This window comes from Palaemon carinicauda, chromosome 2 (assembly GCF_036898095.1).
Source record: "Palaemon carinicauda isolate YSFRI2023 chromosome 2, ASM3689809v2, whole genome shotgun sequence".
Classification (NCBI taxonomy): domain Eukaryota; kingdom Metazoa; phylum Arthropoda; class Malacostraca; order Decapoda; family Palaemonidae; genus Palaemon; species Palaemon carinicauda.
In genome coordinates, this window is record NC_090726.1 from 106,918,861 (window position 1) to 106,943,921 (window position 25,061).

Consider the following 25,061-nt stretch of genomic DNA (forward strand, 5'->3'; position numbering starts at 1 on the left):
CTCCCTACTCGCTGATCACATGATGTCCTGTAGCTAATATATTCTCGAGGACAAGGAGTATTATGATCAAGTTTGCTCTCCTGTAGACATAATTAGGGGGGGGAGTGCTCATGAATGAGGAGCTTAAGTTCTTCACATTTAGCCCTTAAACTCTGACAATTCCATTGCAAAATGGAGGAATAAAATATGTTTATGTTTTGAAAACACCTTAGATGAAGCCTTCCCATGAGCAATTTTTGATTTAACAATATTTCCTGGTCGTCTTATTAGAGAGGGTCTTGATAGATTGGGTTTTTTGTGCTTGTGTTTTTATTTTGGTCCTTTTGATTCAATATCTAATTGTTGAGGGGAGGTTGGACCTCAACTTGAATTTTTTTATTTATTTAAACTGTCCTCTGGCTGATCAGAAACATCAACAGACAAAACAACATATCTATTTGATGTCATAACTCTGATATTTCTTATGGAAGGGGGCAAAAGAGATGGATAGCTCTCTCTCTTCCGGTTAATAGATGGTAAGCTACCAGGTTTTTGCCCCTTCCCCACTACAGGTGCACCTGGTCGCTTGCTTTCGAGTGGAACCTCAATCAAATTACGCAAGGACATGGCCTGAGAGATGTTAGTACTATTGCTGGTGATGGGGGACAAAGGTTGTACAGAGGTGGGCAATGCCCCAGTGTTAAAACACTGTGACAAAACCTCAGAAGGCAATATGCTTACCTCATCATGCAGTACCTGTACTTTATTATTAGTTGATGTATTTCTTTTGTTAGAACTACTGACAGTACTAGGTGTGTTTGATGTCTTCTGCAGTAAATTTCCTTTAGATTTCATTGCCTTTACATAACTGTTTTGTTTATTCAGTAGTCTTTTTGGCATGCCCTATACTTGTGTGTTCCCCACTAGATTTGTTGAGGGCAGCTTCTTCCAACTTATATAGCTCAAAGCTCCTATTGGTGGATTTATGAGAGCTGCAGTTCAAACACCTAGCCTTGAAAAACTCAAATCCTTTCATTCTCTATAACAATATGGAAGGATACATCTGCATCCTGGAAAGTAAGGATAATCATCGATGTTCCAGGAACTTTATGCACCCTCCATACTGTTAGTGGACACATGGCCAGTATCTCTTCTGTAAATTCATACAGATCTCTACTGAAAACTACTCCCCTTCCATTACTAAAATATAAGCGGGGTTTGACATCTAATTTAATATCGTCACTACTTGTTTCTAGGTTAGATAATATGAGAGTGGATTATTTGGCATGGATCTGGAAATTATTTTTCCAGAGCGGGATATATCACCTGGAACAATGGTTTCTACTTTTTTCTGTATAAATTTACAAATTTTAAAATAATTCCCTGTACTGTAATCCTTTTTGGTCTTGCAACAAACCACATTGGTGGGTTTGGCTTTCTTAGGAAGGGTTCGTCTACATCAACATCTTTTTTACACCAGTCGGAAGGCCTGTATACGTCCAAGTCTGTTGGTACCTTATTACACAAAGCACCTTTAACATTAAAATTATCAATTTTAACATGCATAATAATACTTATGGCATTAAATGCTTCATCATGACTATAATAACATACCCATGAATCGCATTTATCACCTTGAAGTTTCATTTTTATCTCCAATATCATTCCAAAAGTCTTGAATGCTTTATATAGCTCATCCTAATTAGTATCTATTGGGATTTAGGTAACATGAAAGATTCGCTGATTCCTTTTGTCACCCAAATAACCCGTTTTTGAGCATCCGTAGAATGGTCCTTTACAGTTTCAAGGTTGTTAACAGAGGGGTTTGTTTGTATCAAAGAAGCAAGCCGGGTTATCCACCTCTTATCGGAGGATGTCAGTCCTCCTATCCCATGTGATCCAACACAAGAAGAGGCTTCAGCGGGGACCAGTAATCAATTGGAGAGGGGGTGCCTCTCTTTAGGTGGGCATACACTGGTCAGTGGGGGTAGTTAGCCCCTCCCACCAACGACCCCAATGCCTGGCGTCACCCATTACCCACAAGTATGGGCGACTTAAAACCGGATCACTGGAGCTCGACTCTTAACAGACTAAGTCTGCGCCCAATATGGTCTGCCAGAGGGTGATGGCATCTAAATTTGTACAGGTTGAGATAGTATGTCATTCATCCCACGCTGCACCAAATCCAAAGAAACGGTCAAACCAAGTCAAACAAGCCATAAGTCGTCAAGTTCATGCCCAAGAGGAAGAGATGGGAGAATAAAAGAAATAACCAAAAGAAAGAGAGAAAGTGTTGATTAATTTAGTTGGATCAACAATTGGGCACCAAGGTCCAAAGGGGAAAGCAGTTCCCACCGTTCATCAGAGCCCATTACTAATCCCAAAGCCCTATCCTTGTCAAGGCTTCAGCATCTGGGGGGGGGGGGGGTTCATGCAATGAAATAAAGAAATGCAAAAGTCCATAGTAATGGAAGAGGGATGATGACTTAACAAATTCAACCCATTTTTTCCAGGAAGACAAGTATTGTCGTTTCATGGTATTGGACTTGTACTTTCTATAAAGTCAATTCTCCCCTTCGCAACTCCGAACTTTGTTTGAACCACTAGGGTGAGAAAATCACGAGATGAAGGTTTTTCGTTATCCAAGAGGAAGCGAAGACAGTCTTCCGTTGAACATCCTGGGACACCAATGGAGATGGTAGAGGGCCCTGGAGAGGTACGAGTTCCAGAACAATAGGATACCAATTGCAGTTGGGCCACTTTGGGGCTACTAGAGCCGCAGTTCCTTTGAAAGTCCGCAATTTGTTCATGATTTTCATTGGGTGGTTGAACGGTAGAAATAGGTAAATGTGAGACTACTAGTTCCAATTCAGGGACATCGCATCCGTTCCTGCAGCTTCCGAATCTAAGTTTGGTGCTACGTACCGGGGAAGCTTCTTGTTGAAGCTCGTTGCAAAGAGATCTATTTGAAGTTCTTGGACTTGCTCTGAGATAAAACAATGATTTTGCATCTAAAGATCATTCTGTTTCCAGAGGCTTGGATCTTGACAGGGATTCCTCCGTCACATTGCGAGCCCCTTCTAGGTGAACTGCTGAGCGATGAAAATTTCTTTGCTTTGCCAAAGTGAGAACGGCTACAATCACATGGTTGAACTGAGGAGACCTGAAGCCCTGTCTGTTGACACAGTGGACTATCGTCTTGCTGTCGATGATTAATTTGACGAGTGATTTTGCCTTCAGGTTCAGTCTCTTCAGAGTCAAACACACTGTCATAGCTTTCAGAATGTTGATATGAAATTTCCAAAATGTGGTTGACCACTGACCCTGTATTTTCTTGGAAGGGGAATGTCCCCATCAACCTTGTTCTGAAGCGTCAGTGTGAATTGTCACAGAATTCAAAGGATACTACAGAGGGACACATGTTGACAAGCTCTTGGCAGTGGATCACAGCTTGAGATGTTTTTGCAGTAAGGCCGGAATTTTGTGGTGAAGATCTCTTCGAGCATTTGAAGCCTTCCTTCTCCAGACTCTGTTGGCATCCGAGTCTTGCTTTTGAGATTGGGTCTGTTATGGCAGCAAACTGCGGAGAACCCAAGACTCTTTCCTGCTGCCGTCTGGTGAGCACGAAGTAGGCACCTGACAGATTTTACAATTTCCTTTCTCTTGCCCTGTGGTAGGTAGAGGATGTGTGACTTTAGATTCCAGTGAAGCCATAGCCACTGGAAATCCTGAGCTGGCGACAGCCTGGACTTTTCGAAGTCGATTTGAAAGCCCAGAGACTAGGAATTTCATGACTTTGAGCCGCTAGAAGACATCCCAGCTTCATTGCAGCACAGACCAGCCAGTTGTCCAGGTGAAACATCACCTGAAGGCCTTTGTTCCATAATTGTTGGACAATGGTCTCAACCAGCTTTGTGAAAATCCTTAGAGCTATACTGAGCCCAAAGTGCATAGCTCTGAATATGTAGGCCTTTCTTGCCAGTCTGAAACCAAAGTAGGGGGAGAGCGCTGACCTATTGGAAGAGGCCAATAGGCGTCTTAAGATCTATGGAGACTGTGTAGGCCCCCTAGGGTAGTAGGATCTGTATTTGCGAGATAGCATCTTGAACTTGTCATTCAGAATGAATTTGTTTAGAGGGGATGAGTCCAGAATAGTTCAGAGTGTGTTCGAATCTTTCTTGGGCATGCAGAAGAGCCGCCCTTGAAAGTTCCAGGATTTTTGTGCAACGAATAAATCCCTTCCGGAGAAGATCCTGAACATACTCCTCCAAGAATGGGATTGAGGGTTGGAAGAACCTCTTGAACTAGGGTGGTTTCTGTCTCCATTTCCAGCCTAGTGCCTTCGAGACTATGCTGTGAATCAAGGAATCAAATTACCATCAATCCCTGAAAAGGTAAAGTCTTCCCCTCTACCGGTAGCTCCTCATTGTTGTTGTGAAGGACCTGCTTCTTTAAATGCATTGCCTCTACTTCCTAGGCCTTTAGACTGTCCGCCCCTTCCAGACCTTCCTCTGCAACTTGTGCTCTTCTTTTGAGCTCTAGCAGAAGGACCTTTAGGACTGCAGCTCCCTACTATGACTTATCAATAGCATGGGAGGATGGGCAGCCTCACAAAACCAGCAAAGTTAAGTGATAGAACGTGATGGTGCACAAGAACATGTTTACCAGCCATGACCGACGGCCAACGTAGAGTTAGCCTTAGTCAAGACTGATAAAATATACACATGCAGACAATAGTAAGAGAGGGTATCCCATAATCATACCATAATTGTGAAAAAATGATTTATAACATCAAACGAATGAAACAAAAAAAGGGACCTCTCCTCTTAAAGTTCCTCCCAGCCTGACAAGGGACTCAACTGAGTTCGGCTAGTACTGCTAGGGTGCCACAGCCCACCCTCCCCCATTATCCACCACAGATGAAGCTTCATAACGCTGAAGAATCCCCTACTGCTGCTACCTCCGCGGTCATCCAAGGCACAGGAGGAAGCAGCAGGGCCTACCGGAACCAAGTCACAATCGCTCGCCATTCATTCCTATTTCTAGCACGCTCTCTTGCCTCTCTCACATCTATCCTCTTATCACCCAGAGCTTCCTTCACTCCATCCATCCACCCAAACCTTGGCCTTCCTCTTGTTCTTCTCCCATCCACTCTTGCATTCATCACCTTCTTTAGCAGACAGCCATTTTCCACCTCAACACATTCATATCCACACTTGCTGCTAACTCATTTCTTACACCCATTCTCACCCTCACCACTTCGTTTCTAACCCTATCTACTCGAGATACACCACCCATACTCCTTAGACACTTCATCTCAAGATACATTCAATTTCTGTCTCTCTGTCACTTTCGTTGCTCACAACTCCGATCCATACATCACTGTTGGTACAATCACTTTCTCATACAGAACTCTCTTTACATTCATGCCCAACCCTCTATTTTTTACTACTCCCTTAACTGCCCCCAACACTTTGCATCCTTCATTCACTCTCCGGCGTACATCTGCTTCCACTCCACCATTTGCTGCATCAACAGACCCCAAGTACTTAAACTGATCCATCTCCTCAAATAACTTGCCATTCAACATGACATTCAACCTTGCACCACCTTCCCTTCTCGTACATCTCATAACCTTACTCTTACCCATATTAACTCTCAACTTCCTTCTCTCACACACCCTTCCAAATTCTCTCGCTAATCGGCCAAGCTTCTCTTCCGCGTCTGCAACCAGTACAGTATCATCCACAAACAACAACTAATTTACCTCCCAGTCATGGTCATTCTCTTCTACCAGTTTCGATCCTCGTCCAAGCACTCGAGCATTCACCTCTCTCACCACTCCATCAACATACAAGTTAAACAACCTCGGCGACATCACACATCCCTGTCTCAGCCCCACTCTCACCGAAAACCAATCGCTCACTTCATTTCCTATCCTAACACATGCTTTACTACCTTTGTATAAACTTTTCACTGCTTGCAACAACCTTCCACAAACTCCATATATCCTCATCACATTCCACATTGCTTCCCTATCAACTCTATCATACGCTTTCTCCAGATCCATAAATGCAACATACACCTTACCTTTTGCTAAATATTTCTCGCATATCTGCCTAACTGTAAAAATCTGATTCATACAACCCCTACCTCTTCTAAAACCACCCTGTACTTATAAGATTGCATTCTCTGTTTTATCCTTAATCCTATTAATCAGTGCTCTACCATACACTTTTCCAACTACACTCAACAAACTAATACACCTTGAATTGCAACACTCATGCACATCTCCCTTACCCTTATATAGTGGTACAATACACGCACAAACCCTATCTCCTGGTACCATTGACAACACAAAACACACATTAAACAATCTCACCAACCATTCAAGTACAGTCGCACCCCCTTCCTTCAACATCTCAGCTCTCACACCTTCCATACCAGATGCTTTTCCTAGTCTCGTTTCATCTCGTGCTCTCCTCACTTCCTCTCTTGTAATCTCTCTCTCATTCTCATCTCCCATCACTGGCACCTCAACACCTGCAACAGCAATTATATTTGCCTCCCTATTATCCTCAACATTCAGTAAACTTTCAAAATACTCCGCCCACCTTTTCCTTGCCTCCCCTCCTTTTAACAACCTTCCATTTCCATCTTTCACTGTCTCTTCAATTCTTGAACCAGCCTTCCTTACTCTTGTGGCGAGCCGAGAGAAGGTTGTGACTCAAAGGCAGGATGAAAGCAACGAGTCACAACCTTCTCTCGGTTCTTTCCAAAACTACTACTAATTCTCTTCATATGAATGACCCAATCCCTGACCCCACCTCAGGTCAGCTGCCCTCTTTGCCTCCCTCACCTTGCTCGCCCCGGCGTCAATGACCTTAGATGTCAGGATGCCTGAAAACTTTAAATCATTCATTCTCTACTTGCACATTTTTCTCTCTCTATCTTTCATACTTCTCTACACTATTACTCTGCAGCCATTCTTCAAAAGCCCTCTTTTTTTTTCTTCCACTTTTACCTTCACTCCTTCATTCCACCATTCACTGCCCTTCCTCATGCTGCCTCCAACAAACTTCTTGCCATACACATCACTAGCAATCCTAACAAAATTTTCTTTTACTAACTTCCACTCCTCCTCTAAATTACCAGTTTCTCTTACTTTCACTTCGTCATATGCCATTTTCAACTTTTCTTGATATTTACTTTTTACCCCCGGTTTTATTAGCTCTTCAACCCTTACTAGCTCCCTTTTACATCCACTAACTCTATTCCCCCACTCTTTTGCTACAACTAATTTTCCTTCCATCAAAAAATGATCAGACATACCGTTAGTCATACCCCTAACACGTGCACGTCTTTCAATCTTCAAAACATTCTTTTAGTTATCAACACATAATCCATTAATGCCCTTCCTACCACTCTTCCATTTGCCACTCTTACCCATGTATACTTGTTTTTATCTTTCTTTTTGAAAAAGCTAGAACTTAACACCATCTCTTGCTCAACACACATATCTACCAGTCTCTCACCACTCTCATTTTCACCTGGTACGCCATACTTCCCAATGACACCTTCTACATCTCCAGCGCCCACTCAAGCATTTAAGTCACCCATGACAACTGCAATTCCTTCTACCCCATCCTTCTACACACCTAGTTAATTCATTCCAGAACTTATTCCGCTCTTCTTCACTTTTCTCACAACCTGGCCCATACGCACTGACAAAAGCCCAACATTCCCTACCCAACCTAACCCTTACCTACATCAACCTAGATGATATCTCCTTCCATTCCACTACTTTACCTGTCATCCATTCACTCAGCAATAAAGCCACACCTTCTCTTGCTCTTTCCCTTTCAATCCCAGACACTCTACCAAACATCCCTTCAACCTTCCCCTTTATCTTTGTCTCACACAAAGCCAATATATCCATCCTTCTATTCCTAAACATACTTCCAATCTCACATCTTTTACTCTCTATCGTACTACATCCACGCACATTCAAACACCCCAAAAATAGAGTGCGGGGAGCAGTCACTCTCCCCCCAGCTCCACCTCTTTGATGTCTCGCAGGATTATAATACAGAAGAGGGGGTTCCCAGCCCCCTCGTCCCGTCCCTTTTAGTCCCCTCTTACGACACGCAAGGATATGTTGGCGCTATTCTAATTGTTTTCATGAGAAAATATTTTAACTAAGCATTTCTGAGCGATTTGGATACGCGAGTCGCCGGCGCCTACCAAGCAACCGCCACGGACAACAAAAAGCATGCACATCGTACTAAAAGTAATGTTCTTTTACCGTTTAAAAGAATAGTCAGGCCTATGCACTCCTCTCAATCTCTACTGTAAAAAAATTGTCCCTAGGCATGAGATAAAAGTAGAGAGTGGATTATAATCACAAAAAATCTTGTGCATATTAGTGCACTGATTGCTAACAAATCTGGAGAATAAATCCTAAAAACACTACATCACTATAAAAACAGACAAAAAACCTGTCCTCTGAATCAGGTTTCTTAATTTTAAGGACATTACCTGTGGTAAATGGTTGAGGATTACAAAAGTTAACAAGATCCTCCAAGTCTTAAGGACATTAAGATGAAACCGTGCTATTTCATAGATTCCTAACGATACCAGCATCCATATTTACAGTGCCATTTTGCTTAAAACTAGAGCCAGGAATGAGAGTGGTAGTGGTAGCTCCCAAATTTACTAAGTTAGATTGTTCAAATTTAGTGATACAGCGTAAATTATTACATCATTTAATAACCAAAGTAACATTTGCCAAATCTTAAAGTATAAGAAAACCCTTAAAAGTATGTGACTGTTGAGCACGGAATCATGTGTGTCAAAGAAATACTGTACTCGCTAAATCTTGGAAGGTAATCTGAAAGTAAACCATGTAGGTAGTACGTTGGTCAGGGCACCAGACACCCATTGAGATACTACTGCTAGAGAGTTATTTGGTCTGACTGGCCAGACAATAGTACAATGGACCCTTCTCTCTGGTTACGGCTCATTTTCCTTTCGCCTAGACATACACCAAACAGTCTCCTATATTTTTTACATATCCTTTATCCTTATACACCTGTCAATGTTGCCATTACCAAACAATTCTTCTTTGCTCAAGGGGTTAACTACTGCCCCGTAATTGTTCAGTGGCTATGATCCTCTTGGTAAGGGTAGAAGAGTGTCTTCAGCTATGGTAAGCAGAACTTCTAGGAGAAGGACACACCAAAATTATACCATTGTTCTCTGATCTTGGGTAGTGCCATAGCCTCTGTACCATGGTCTTCCATTGGCTTGGGGTAGAGTTTGAGGGTACACTTGGGGCACACTGTTCTATCTAATTTCTCTTCTTGTTTTTTGAAAGTTTTTATAGTTCATATATGAAAGATTTACTTTAATTCTTAATAGCTTCTCTTGTAGTTTATCTATTTCCTTTTCTCACTGGACTATAGCATCCTGCTTTTCCAACTAGGGTTGTAGCTTAGAAAGTAATAATAATAATAATAATAATAATAATAATAATAATAATAATAATAATAATAATAATAATAGAAAAAGACAAATTTGATATGGCACATTATCACAATTAAGGCACACAGGATAATCCTGAGTGGCTGATTCAGAGTCAAAATTCAAGGAAATGGTAAATGCATGAACAGTCTTAAACCGAGCTTTGACTACTGAATCGAAGTTGGTACGAATTGAATCAAAAGTCCTGTTCATCGAAATAAGAGCTATAGAGGAAGCTTGAACCATAAGACCCAAACCTTTTTCTATAGACAAATGGAAGAAAAGAACGAATTAAAGCTTGTACTCTACATATATTCCCTAAAAACAAATTTTCAGAAAAGGTAGGTAAGGCAACTTCATAGAATAAGTTAGGCTGACACAGAAGGAGAGGATAAGGATATGCAAAAGGGTAATGAAACAATAGGAGAGGAATCTGAAATAAAAGGAACTGAAGGAGATTGCAAAAATTTTGAGAATTGTTCCATAAAAGAGGTAAATTGTGACAAAGCCTAGTTATTTTACTGCTTACATCCAAATTATCACACTGTACAGGAGCACTAAGTTCTACCTCCCAACTAAACTATGTGGTGTTTTAAGACGACACCAAGTACCAATGAATCTGAAAATCTTTTGTCTAGATAACACTGCTGACTCCTACACCCACCATAGATTGTATGAGGGTCTATTTCTACTAATAATAACCTATCTATGGGATATAAAACAAAGAAATACATGCCAATAGAAGAACACATCCCTTGCTAATCCTGAACTAAAACCCAAATACATGAAAGGAAAAATATTAAGATTAGAGACGGTCAACCAGCACTTAACAAATGACACAGGCAGTGAGTGACTTGGGTGGTTCTCTTGGACCATCAAGCATAGTTTCAACCTAGCAGTATGAGTCATGATACCCTACGGGATGGCTACTGGAGGGAAGGGATACAGGGGCTGAGAGATAATTTCTTATTTAATTTTTGAGGATGAGTAACTCCTCTTTCATTAATGCCAGCCTTGCAACTCGTAGAGAAGCTTTATCAAAATATTTTATGACTCAAATTATCAAAGTGATCCCAATACAAATAAAAAGAAAGTTATCTTACTGTTTCTGGTTTCACAAGAACCATATTGATGAATGTAATAAGAACAGATGGTGCACAAGAAGAGTCGTGAACTTTGTCGAATTCATCCCCATTTCCATAACTAATCCATTTAATGAGAACCATAACACACAGCCATCCAAACAGGAAGATTAAAAAGATCATTTGTGGGATAAACTCGCAAAGGACACTAATGGCTTTTCTGAAGAACCTGCAAAGAAAGAAAAATAATGTATTGAAAAATGTGTGGCGAGATGGCTTTAAGTTATTATTGAATTAATGAATTAAAGTTACCATATAAATACAATGCAAACAAATGAATAACTCAAATATTTATAAATCTTGAAAAGGCATTTGACAAGAAATAAATGTAATAAAAGACAAATAGGCACAAGGTACCAGAAAGACTCCAAAAGTTAAAGTCTTGTACTGCCCTTAGCCCAATACTACAGTGAAATATTATACAGTGCTACACATCAGATGAATGAAGAAAATTTTAAATTTATTAATTAATTTTATTTTCATACTCACTTGATGTTCATAATGCTTCCTCTTTAGGGGTATGTATATTGACAATTACCCATAAAATCTATATAAAAAAAATTACCATTTTCATTCCTTTCAATATACAGCACATGTCTCGAGTAAAGTATGACACATTCTACCAGTTAATGCCAAAATCCAAAGGGCCAGGACCTGTCATTTCAGTTTTGAAGTCTGACAATTCCATGTCCTCTTGACATCACAAGTGAGGAGGAGGATGGGCATGTATTAAGCACCAGGCGAGTATAGAAATACAGATGAACCTCGCAATAACTGACTAAGTATGTTGTATCTGCAATATGTTTCCCGAAGTATAAAATTAGGCAAAATCATACCACACGGTATAGGCTATAAGCCTACTATACATGCAAAACATATGGGTACATTAAAATGCACAGCGCAGCTGAGATTAACGTGGCTTTCGTTTTTCACTTTTGAGAGAGTTTGTGGTGTGAGGAGCTGTTATCTCTTGTCTACATTTATCTGTTGTTTCTATGGAATACCGGCTGTTTTGCGACCTGTGAGGGGCATATATGATGTATGAAGGTGCGGAGATGTGATAAATGTAAAAATCCCTAAGTGAAGAAGTATTCGCTAGCTTATTTTTTCGGAGTTCTGTATTTCCTTTTTTGTTGATCACAGAAACTTCCTCTCAAATGTCACTCAGGTTCGCGCATGCGCCGTAGAGATTTCAGCAGACGGAAACCCCTGTTAAGCTTTATAGCAGCCGATGATCCAGACATCTCGTCATGGCCAAGACTATCGCCGAATTAAGGGGAATGCAGCAGGCTCAGCTGAGTAAGTTGAACAAGGATATATTAATTGAAAGTATTTTGTCTTCTAGAGATGATGAAGGGCCACAACTGCGTGATGAATTAGCCAGATATCGTCCGAACTAGCACAGTTGAGACAAGAGATGATGTCACCAAACAGGGCAATAAATCGTAAAATCGAATCTCTGCAGGCCCAAACAGAACAGCAAGCCAAAGTAATAAAACAGCAGCAACTATTTTTAGAAACAATTGACCGAAGAGAACGAGAAGCGAAGCTTGTACTTCTTGGGGTCCCGGATGAGGGGGAAGATTTGTCAGGTGCATTAACCAATGAAGAAAAGGTTAGAAAGGTGTGGAATGTCATTGGTGAAGACGTCACAATTCGAGCATGTCGGAGACTTGGTAAACGAGAAACAAATAGCAGCAGAAAACGGCCAATTCTTGTTGAACTTGATGCGAAGGGTGTTCGTGATTGCATATTGAGTAAGACAAAGAAATTGAAAGAAGTTGGAGACCCTTTCGAACGGATTTTTATAAAGAAGGATGTTCATCCCGCTGTGCGTAATGAATGGAGAAGATTGAAGGAGGTTGAAATGGCAGAGAGAAATAGACCTGAAAACGTTGGATGCATCATTAGATTAGATTTGAAAAAAAGGAAGATATACTGCGATGACATAATTATTGACCAGTGGAATGCATATCCTTTTTAATATGACCACAAATACCTAATCTTAAGGTAGCTTCATGGAATGTCAACGGAGCAAGAACTAAATTAAAGAAGAGCTCAGTATATAACTTTTTGTACCAGTTTGATGTGATAGGTCTAAACGAAATAAAAACTGATCTGCCCATCTCATTGCCTGGATATGTGTCTTACAGGAGTGCCATTAGTGGCGGTACACATAGAGGCGGCACAGATCTACTGATAAAGCGCTCATTGCAAATTGGGGTGATTAGTGTCGACACGAGTATTGAAGGTCAGGTGTGGGTACGCCTATCCTGTTCACCGGACATTATGTTTGGATTCATATATATTCCTCCATCAGATTCACAGTATTTTAGCCCAGCACTTATTAGCGCATTACAGGAAAAGGTCAAGACTGCAGGTTTTGGCACGAAATTTGTGATACTTGGTGACATGAACACACGTTTTGGTGCTTCTATTCGTAATTTGATTTCTTGTATTGATGATCTTGGTGTGCATGGTTGTACGTATCCAGTTATAAATGATCCAGTTGTAGTTCCCAATGATAATGCATATGGTATTTCTGTGGTATGTGTCGAGTTAAAGTTGATAATAATAAACAACCTCAAGAGTGGAGATCAGCATTTTAGGAGCAAACTGACTTATAGAAGTGGATATGAGTGGAAATCATAATTGGACATATGTATATCATCACCAAGTTTGATTAGACATTTAAGTAATTTTAATGTATGGCAAGATATTTCTTTACCTTCAGATCATGCCCCGATTTCTTTGACTTTACACCCTTCAATAAATGATATGTATTCCCTGTATTCACATACTAAATATCTAGGAGATCATGCCACTATGTATACTAATATATCTAATAATACCTTTATTAAGAGACCTATAAAATTTGATCAAATAAATGTAGAGTGTTTTCGTAATCATCATCTGAGGCGAGATTTCCCTATACTTAACCATGATAATATTGATGAATATGTTAATTCAGTGTCAAATATTTTGTATGAGTGTAGTCAAATCAGTCGTGTCAGGTATACTGGTCCATCAAATAATGTTATCAATCAATCATTAGAAAGATGGGATAGGTTGTTGATAATGATGATGCTCGGGTTTGGCAAGCCATAGATTGGAAAGGTCAATATCAGGAAACGAACGATAGCTGTATTCGTCCTAATGATGAACAATTCAGGGAATTTTATGAAGAACATTTTAACCCTACGAAACCAACAGAAAACCGAATGGAGCTGAGTGATTATAACGTTACAATCCCTGTTTTAGATAGTGAGATCCTAGAGAACGAAGTAAAAACTCATATACACAAACTAAAGTCTGACAAATCTGGAGGACCCGACGGATTAAGTCCGGGGCTTTTCAAGGTATTACCAGTAGAATGGGTAATGATGTTGACTTCTTTGTTTAATGTAATTTTCTCTTCAGCTCTTTATCCCTCTCCTTGGCAATTGGCTAGGCTAGTTACAATATTCAAACGAGGTGATCGTATGCGTCCTGTTAATTATCGTGGAATTAATGTAATTAACGTGATTTCAAGGTTGTATGACATGGTCTTATGTAACCGTTTAATGCAATGGTTTTCTCCCTACAGAGAACAGGCTGGTGGACAACCTAAAAGAGGATGTATTGAACATATAGTAACGTTAAGACTATTACTTGATTTGGCTAAAAGGAAAAAAATTACCTCTATTTGTTACCTTTGTAGACTTTTCCCAAGCTTATGACCGTGTGCCAAGAAATACGTTATTCTGTATGCTTAAACGGTTGGGTGGGGCAGTGATGATTGCTGCTTTAGTAGCTATATATCATGCCACAAGTAGCATTATAGGAACTGCTGTTATTACAGCTACGGTGGGAGTGCGTCAGGGATCCCCTACTTCATGTATCCTCTTTGTATTATATGTTAATGATCTGATTAAGTTGATTAAAGAAAATTGTGGTCTTGATGGCTACATGTTCTTGTGTTGATGGATGACACTGTCATATTATCTACGACTAGGAATGGAATGATAAATAAATTAGGACTTCTTAATCAGTTTTGTCAAAATAATGGTATGAAAGTAAATATGAATAAAACCAAGTTTTTTGCTATTAATGTTGGGATGATTGAACGTGAACCAATGAAAGTAGATGATTTGACAGTGTCATGGTGCGACCGATATATTTATTTGGGAAGTGTGTTTAAGAGTGATGGGTTGCTATCGTCTGCCATTGCTGCTCATGAGCAAGCAAAAATGTGCCACATTTTAAAATTCATATCTTTTTAAAAACAACGATGTGCCATTTTATGTAAAGAAGAAACTTTTTAATGCCGCTTTAATGTCAACAATTCTTTACGGGTGGGAGTCCTGGATTAATGGAGATCTGAAACCTATTGTTAAATTGTATAACTGGGGAATTAAACAACTATTAGGTGTTCGGAAGTCAACATGCAATGATCTGTGTTATTTGGAAGTAGGAATGCCAACACTAAAAGCTATTGTAAGAGATAAACAAAGGAAGTTTTTCAAAAATATGTGGAGATAGGAACGGAATGGTCGACGATCCATGGGTACATTCAATAAAACTTACTTTAGAATACAATACACCTACTGGTAGATATGTTTCAAACTTGATTTCGATAGATAAAGATGAGATCAAAGAAGATTTTCAAAACTTAAAACAGGCTGTAAGAGAATCTAATTCATCACGTAGAGAGACATAAATTATTGAATCCCGAATTTACTGCACACGATGTATAAACAAAAAAGATTAATGTTAATGATATATATAGAACTTCTTTTACTAGATTAAGGTTAAGCGCTCATAACCTTGCTATTGAAACAGGTAGGTGGAACAGAAGAGGTCGAGGTCGCCTTCCAGTAGAGGAGAGACCATGCCCTTGTGGCGAGGTACAAACGGAGCTGCATGTGGTGGAGTTCTGCCCTATTACACATAGTATACGAACTGATAATATAAATTCATTTCATCAGATACTTGCCAAAGATGTACACACCACTGTGAAAATTGCCCATTCAATCTTGAACTGTTACCCATAGATATATTTTTTTGGTTTAATATTAACTTTTAATTTTATGATAAAGTGATCTATAGGAAATATGGGTAATGATTTTAATTATGATATATGCTAAGGAACTATTATAAATCATGTAATTTCATGGACTACATAGTATATAAAATAATGTAAATATCCCGATTGTATAGTAGATTAATGCTAATTTGTAATTATATTTATTGAAATTTTTTTATGTAAAATTTTTGGTCAATAAAAATCTATCTATCTATCTATCTATCTATCTATGACAATTAGGAGGAGCAACTCACAACCTAGGGTTGAAATTTTCAAAATTCAGTTTATTGTATTTTTGGGTAACTATAATTTCTACATTTCATGTTTCAAATGCTGTAGTTTTATGAATGAAAAAAATTCTTTCATGGCTAAAATGGCCTTTTTCTATTTGTATGTAACTGCATCTAATCCCATAGGCATCCTTCTCCCGACATGGTTACGTATTTTTTTATTCTTTTTCACGAATTGAAGATATGTTTTTACTAGATGAGTTTACCTTTATATGTGATCAGTTTTTTTCATGGTTTGACAATCTCCATTTTCTCGATATATATTTACGAGGAATAGCAAACAGAGATTTTGTTTTGCTTATATCATTGTCTGGTCATTTATATGTATATTATTTCTTTATTATGATTAGGCAAAAATATGCAGAAAGTGTCAGATGAATATGTTGTATTTAATCTTGAGTAATCAGTCACTAATCTTAAGTAAGCAGTCGCTAATCTCGTGTAAACAGTCACACACTGCCACTTGTATATGTTTTACCAATACATTTATGCATGTGTTTAAATATTAATAGTTTATATTTTATGATTATTCTGAAACAATAACCATATAGAACAAGAGCGTAAAATGTGTTCAGAAAAAGAAACTGATGGGAATATGTTGTTGATGCTAATCTTGCGTAAATAAGGAACAGTGTCACCCATTGACATTCAAATACATTCGTCCACTTCATTCGTGTGCACGTTTACATAATATTTTTCATGTTATAACTATGATGAAAGGTGCATAAAGTGTCAGAAATGATGACTAAATAGGTCAAAATTATTGAATTTGCCCAGAACAACAACCTGCTGAGAAAATATATTCCTTGCTAATCTTGTGTAAATAAATAAAAGTATTAAGCCATGCCAGTCATATACTGTCAATACATCATGATTTGTCATTCTATATTCATAGTTATGATCTTCATTTATGTTGCAAAATGCCTTTACTACCATAGAAGGTGGTATCACAAAAAAAAAAAAAAAATGCATAGAACTTATGGATCATGTAAGGACATCGTCTTACCCACCGTATTTCCTCCCCTTGAACTCTTTTCTGTAAATTTAACTTATTCTTTATTCCACACAGTGGATTTTTATACAACAATGTTGCACTCTTTGAGAGCTTTATATCCATGTATTATATTGTATATTTCATTAGGTTACCACCTTGATATTTTATATTTATATTTGAATCAAAACAAATGTTGTGGTGGTTGGATCGGTCTCCCTCCCGGGCTACTTATCCATCCGCACTCTGTAATATAGTGACTGTTGCATGTTCAATAAATTGTCAGTCTCTCGCTGCTCGTCTTGTTATCCTTACAACTGGTGTCCCCGGAGATGTTGGAGACACATAGCAGCTTGGGCTTGCCATTAACTGACTAATTACGGCTGCATTTCCTTCGTATATCTCCTTTTGTCATTAACGTTTAATGACGTCTTTTGGCTTTATCCCACTTAGTTTCGTGAGGCAGCAACGATGGGTATATCTGACATAACCAGCTCACGCCCTTTGCCCGATGTATCAACTGACCATGACAAAACCACCCAGCCCATCGTGCCAAGCAACTACTCAGCTGCGCCCAAAGTCAAGCGGCCACCATTCTCACAACACAACACCGCCTCCTGGTTTCTGAGGGCGGACGTACTCTTCAGGGTGGCCAAGCTAAACAACCCCTGCGCCAAAGCTGACATTGTCCTGACCTCCATACCTAAGGAGGTATTTGACAAGATCTCCCCATGGCTCGACGCCCACTCCGGTTAGGTATCCTACGACGACCTACGAACTAAACTAATCAACATATACTCCTTTCCGTCTCGGCAAGGGCACAGAAGGTCCTTGATCTCAGCAATAGACCTATGGGCGACACCTCTCCCGTAAAAGCATGGGATGAACTGGTTGGACTTCTCCGGCTGCCAGAAACTGACGCCAATGGACGACAACTTGAGATAAGCCTATCTCGCGAAATATTCCTCCGACGCCTCCCGCAGAACGTGAGAGCCCAGCTCACCGACACCGACACCCAGCCGATGAACGACCTCCTGTCAAGGGCACAGAAATTATACGAAGCCTCCAAGGCCTCCCGCCTTGGCGCATCATCCTCCTTCAGCTGCTCATCCCTTGACTCCTCAGCGGCGCCCTCTGCTGACGACAGCGAAATCCTCACCCTGATGAAGAAGAAACCTCCGCAGCCGATGCAGCAGAACCATAGACCGAACCCAACTTGGTGTTTCTACCACCAGCAGTTTGGGGGCAATGCAATAAAGTGCAGGACCCCTTGCAAGTCCCCGAAGAAATTTCGACGCCAAACACCGCTGACATCAACCGTAGCCGCAGTAGAAGATCACGGCAAGATTGGATTCTACATCCTCGACGCCATATCCAACCGTAGGCTTATGGTCGATACCAGCTGTATCCAATCAACATTCCCTCCCTCACAGGCCGACCTAAACCGGGCGCCTAGCAGTGACGCCCCCTCGCTCATCGCCACCAACGGATCTCCCATACGGAGTTATGGGACTAGGGTGGTTAAAATCTCAATCATGGACCGATTTTACTCTTGGCCTTTCGCCATCGCTAACATCAGACACCCTCTCCTCGGCACCGACTTCCTAGCTCACCATGGCCTCCTCGTCGATGTCGCCAGGAAACGCCTCACCAACACCGGGACATGCCGAACCCACCCACTACGAGCTGGTCCGGGTATCACACCAATCTCCGCCGTCGTAGCAGAGCCCTACGCCGCCCATCTTCAGGAGTTCCCGACGTTTTCAAGCCGGAACTTCGACAGTCACCGGGATCCCCCTCCAAGCACGGGGTCTACCACCACACACACAACAGGACCTCCCATGCACGCCAAGTTCCACCGCAGAAGCTGAAAGATGCCAAACGGGCCTTCGAAGACATAGAATGGATGGGCATATGCAAGAAGGCGTCCAGCCCTTGGGCATCTCCGCTCCACATGGTAAAGAAAGCGGACAGAACATGGAGGCCCTGCGGTGACTATCGGCGCCTTAACCACATCACAATGCCAGACCACTACCCCCTGCCGAATATGCAAGTCCTCACCAGCGCCTTTCATGGGTTCAAAGATTTTTACCAAGATGGATCTGCTGAAATCATACTTTCAAATCCCTGAGTTCCCAGAGGACGTGCCTAAAACTGCCATCAAAACGACATTTGGCTCCTACACCTTCTCATACTCAACCTTTGGCATACGCAACGCAGGGGCCACCTTTCAACGACTGATGGATAGCATCCTCGGGGACCTGACGTTCTGCGTCTGCTACGTGGACGACATCTAAATCTACTCCAGGACGAAAGAGGAACACTGGAAACACATCTGCGCCGTGCTGAAATGCCTTCAGGAGAACGGTTTGATCATGTGTTTCGACAAGTGGACTTTTTCGGACATCAAATATTCGCAGCAGGCGTGAAGCCCACATCGACCAAGGTGGACACCATGAAAACCTTCCCAACTCCAACGACCATCTGGCACCTTCAGGAGTTTTTGGGGATGGTAAACTACTACCGTCGCTTTATCCCCAACATCGCCCACATCCAGACTCCCCTCAACGACGTCCTAAAGGGAAAAGCCAAGAAGCTCGTTTGGGGTCCCCTGCAGCAACGTGCCTTCGACAGGACGAAGGCAGCCCTCGCCGAAGCCACCACCCTGGGGTACCATGACGACAGTGCCCCCCTGAAATTGACCACCGACGCCAGCAACATCGCCTGTGGTGCTGTCCTTGAACAGATCGTCAACGGTTACCCGCAGACCTTGAGCTTCTTCAGCAAGAAACTCAAACCCGCGGAAACCAGATACAGCACGTTCGACAGGGAGCTCTTTGCCGTCTACCTCGCCGTCTGCCACTTCAGATACATGCTTGAAGGAACGCCCTTCACCATCAAAATGGACCACCAGCCCCTGATCCACGCTTTCACGAGGTCTTCAGAAGCATGGTCCTATCGCCAACAACGACACTTGGTAGCCATCGCAGAATTCAGCTGTACTATCAGCTACGTACAGTGAACCCTCGTTTATCGCGGTAGATAGGGTCCAGTCGCGGCCGCGATAGGTGAAAATCCGCGAAGTAGTGACACCATATTTACCTATTTATTCAACATGTATATTCAGACTTTTAAAACCTTCCCTTGTACGTAGTACTGTTAACAAATTACCCTTTAATGTACAGAACACTTAATGCATGTACTACAGTACCCTAAACTAAAACAGGCACAAATATTAAAGGTGATTTTATATCATGCATTTCCTAAACACGCTAAAAAGCACGATAAAAAATGGCAACCAATGTTTTGTTTACATTTATCTCTGATCATAATGAAGAAACAAACTGGAGGTAGAGCTTTGCTTATTACCCAGACATATTTCCCATACTTTTCCCTTAGAACTACATCACATCTTCCTACTTTAGATATATATATATATATATATATATATATATATATATATATATATATATATATATATATATATATATATATATGTGTGTATATATATATATATATATATATATATATATATATATATATATATATATATATATATATATATATATATATATATATATATATATATATATATATATATATATATATATATATATATATACATATACATATATATGTATACACATATACATACCTACATATATACATAAATACATGCATACATATATATATACTGTATATATATATATATATATATTACTGTATATATATATGGGTTATGGAAAAAATCCGCGAAGTGGTGAATCCGCGATGGTCGAACCGCGAAGTAGCGAGGGTTCACTGTACTGGGTAAGAAGAACCCCGTCACTGACGCCCTCTCCAGGATCGAGATCAACACGGTCCACCAGGGGATCGACTACGCAAACCTCGCCGTAAAACAGCCGAACGACCCAGAGGCCCAAGACTATCGTACGACAGCATCAACGCTACGAATGAAGGATATTACCCTCGAACCGGCCGGGGAAACCATCCTCTGCGACACCCGCCCACGCCCACGGATTCCCGCCTCCTGCAGAAGGAAGATCTTCGATGTCATCCACGGATTATCACACCTCTCGGGTCGCACTACTGCCCGCCTTTTATCCGAAAAATTCATCTGGCCAGGAATCAAGAAAGACGCCCGTGAGTGGGCGAGAACCTGCATTAACTGCCAGACGAGTAAGGTCAACCGCCATACCGAGTCGGGAGTCGGTGATTTTCCCCAACCCAAGAGACGATTCGGACACATCCACGTGGACGTCGTGGGACCTCTGCCGCCTTCAGGTTCCGCAAGATACCTCCTGACGATCGTCGACCGCTCCTATAGATGGTCAGAAGCAACTCCGATGTCCGAAGCAACCACCCACGCCTGTGCCGAAGCTCTCCTGTCCAGTTGGATCAGCCGCTTCGGTGTCCCCGACGATATCACGACGGACCGAGGTTCCGCTTTCTTGTCAGAGATCTGGCTCTCTCTAGCAAACCTGATGGGAATGACATTCCACAGCACCACAGCATATAACCCTGCAGCGAACGGCATGGTCGAGAGAGCTCATCGCACATTCAAGGCAGCCCTGATGGCGAGATATCCGGATGAACATTGGAAAGCGCAACTCCCGTGGGTCCTCCTTGGCCTTCGCACCGCTCCCAAGGCAGACGGCGAACGGGACTTCTTCCCTGCAACTAGCGACGACACCAAGCTGGATCAACCGAGAGAAATCGACGGGAAATTCAGACCATGCCTGAAAACATACGAGGACAGGACCAGACACTTCACGCCCAAGAACTTAGACGACCGCGACTACGTCTTCATCCGGGTCGATGCTCACCGCCAACCCCTGACTAGACCTTATCGCGGCCCTTACGAGGTTGTCAGAAGAAGTCAAATCTTTCCTCCTGAACGTCCACGACAAGGAGATTGGGTGACAATCGACTGATTAAAACCAGCATACCTCGAATGCAACAAGATCACTGCGGGCCCTGGTAGACCCAGGATTCCACCTCGGAACAAATCATCAACCGGACGGGAGAAAACCACGCAACGACGGGGGAAAACGATTCCTCAAAACCAAAGCAACCTTCCCCTGCGCTCAAGCACCAGAGGGCAATTACGTCGCCCTCCACGATACAATTATTAATCGCATCAATCATCTACGATGCCCACTGCCTGGGGGGGTGGAGTACTTGTAAGGACATCGTCCAACCCGCCGTGTTTCCTCCCCTTGAACTTTTCTGTAAATTGTAACTTTATTCTTTATTCCACACAGTGGATTTTTGTACAACATTGTTGAGCTCTTTGAGAGCTTCATATCCATGTATTATATTGTATATTTCATTAGGTTACCGCCTTGATATTCTATATTTATATTTGAATCAAAACACAAATGTTGTGGCGGTTGGATCAGTCTCTCTCCCGGGCTACTTATCCGTCCGCACTTTGTAATATAGTGACTGTTGCATGTTCAATAAATTGTCAGTCTTTCGCTGCTCGTCTTGTTGTCCTCACAATCATAATGTCTTTCCTTCCCCACCACACAAATGATTCACCCTCCCAAGCACATCACTTGCTGTTCCCCTTATCTCTGGTACATGAAGTGCCTATTTTGATGCAGAGTCAAGTGATTTGGAAGCTGCTAATTTAGAAAGCAGTGCTGAGAATGTGAAAAAATCAAGTCATAGAAATTCTATCGTTCTCATTTGATAACATTAGACGTTGATATCCTCAATTAAATTTTTTTTATGATAATACTTGGCCATGTACTATATCAGGTTGCTTGGGAAAACTAGATCTGAATCTGGAGGGCAATTATGGGAACACCGATACTGTAATAAGTAATAAGATTTTTTATTATAAAAAAAAAACTATCACCACAAGTGCTTTGATGAGCGTAAAATTTGTACAGAAGATAACATGAGCTTAGTATATATATGGCTATCGAACGTCTGGGATAGGATTTGGGAACATATATGCTTCAAATATAGAACATGTGATAAACCAAGATAAAAAGTGAAAGAGGCATTCCCTGGAGGCTTCGAAATGTAAAGGCTTGGGACTAAATAGCAAATCGAAAAAAAAAAGCAAGGTTGAAGATGATCCACTTTATGATGCTGATGCTCACTAAATGAGAGAGAGAGAGAGAGAGAGAGAGAGAGAGAGAGAGAGAGAGAGAGAGAGAGAGAGATTGTTGAAACTGTATGACTGACTGTGTAGGGAGGGATATTTCTGGATTTCAGGAAGGGGTTCATCACATGTGAATAAACAACCCTGAAATATGAAGAAATGTCCTTATGATCCCCAGTGATTAGGTATTATTAATATTAATATTATTATTATTATTATTATTATTATTATTATTATTATTACTTGCTGAGCTACAACACTAGTTGGAAAAGCGGGATGTTATAAGCCCAAGGGCTCCTACAAGGAAAATAGCCCAGCGAGTTAAGGAAATGAGGAAAAACAACAAGAAAAGTGTAAGAACAACAATAACATTAAAATAAATTTTTCATATATATGCTATAAAACTTGAAAATATCATGAGGATAAAAACTTCAAAATAACAAGAGGAAGAGAAACATGATAGAATAGAGTGATCGAGTGTACCCTCAAGCATGAGATCTCTAACCCAAGACAGTGGAAGACCATGGAACAGAGGCTATGGCACTACCAAACTAGAGAACAATTGCTTTATTTTGAAGTGCACTTCTCCTAGAAGAGCTGCTTGCCATAGCTAGTCCTCTATTCTACCTTCACCAAGAAGAAAGTAGCCCCTGAACAATTAAAATGCTGTAGTTAATCTTTTGAGAGAAGAAGAATTGTTTGGTAATTTCAGTGTTGTCAAGAGTATAGGGATAGAGGAGAATGTGTAAAGAATAGGCCAAAGATTAAATGAGACATAACCAGAGAGAGGAATACCATGCTAAAAGCCCATACTAATGAAAACTAACGTTTTTTCCCAATAAATTTCGAGAAAAAAAAAAATCAGCCTGATTTCTAACAAACTGAAATGTTCAGAAAAAAATTGCTCTAACTTTTTTAATAATTGACCAATTCTTATCATTCAAACACCAAAAAAAAATATAGATAATTAAATTACCTACACACTGAAAACTCTTATTTAATAACAACTATACATAAGGTAGAATCAACCAATTTCTAAAACAAAAACTTTGAAACCTGTTTTCTTCAAACTTGAAATATTCGGAGAAAATTTACCACCTCTCCAAAATATTAACTGATTTTTCTATGATTCAAACATGAAAAGATACAGAATTTCATAACTTATAATCTGCGCATTCACTTTCTGAAAAAAAGGCAAAACTTCTATATGAAAAATAGCCTCCATTGTAAGTGGTTCTTATACTTTGATGAAATATATATAAAGATTATTGAATTATATACAACTTTTAGAATATAAAATTATCTTTTTAACATTTTTTAATTGAAATAAATCAGTCAATAAATAAGAAAAGAGAAATTTGCAGTAACCCTAAAATATTATTGTTTAAATGGTACCGAGTCGGTATGTAAATTAAATGAAACCCCAAAAACGAAATAATATAACTAAAGAATGTAAAATGAAACTTGCAAAATCAAAGGTTACTTGAAGCTTGGGCCTTATCAAAAACTGAATACAGTGCCAGAAAACACTAACGAGTAATCTGGGAACTACTATCACTACATTCCTTACTTTTAAAGTCAATGAAAATCTTAAAATAATGTATGCAAGAATAATTTATTTGTAAATGAATTAGTAGATAAATATGAATATTGTATACATCCATGTATAAAATGACCTTTAGATATAGAGGTAAAAATTAAGACAAATTTTAATTTATCCCACAGCTGTAGTCTAAAATAACTTCTAAATAATGAAAACATCAGTGTGGGCCTATCTAGGTATTATTTATGTGAATATGTTATTACAAATTTTGTTTTACTTAATGTATCCTTAGAAATTCAAAAACGAAAAACTGTTTCTATATCATATTTTTCCTACATACTGTGCCAAAAACGGAAACCATTTTGTTTGTTCGTTTGTGTTTGATCGCCAGTCGCAATGAATAAAGTTACG

The 25,061-nt window shown here is 40.3% G+C and overlaps 1 protein-coding gene across 1 annotated transcript in view; it reads right to left on the bottom strand.

Moving 5' to 3' along the window:
- The window catches only part of LOC137626227 (V-type proton ATPase 116 kDa subunit a 1-like), a 196,519-nt gene that overhangs the window by 147,016 nt on the left and 24,442 nt on the right, over positions 1 to 25,061 (bottom strand). Inside the window, exon 2 of the mRNA XM_068357303.1 lies at positions 10,605 to 10,812. Within this exon, the coding sequence (XP_068213404.1) occupies positions 10,605 to 10,812 (208 nt within the window). The remainder of the gene's footprint in view (positions 1 to 10,604; positions 10,813 to 25,061) is intronic.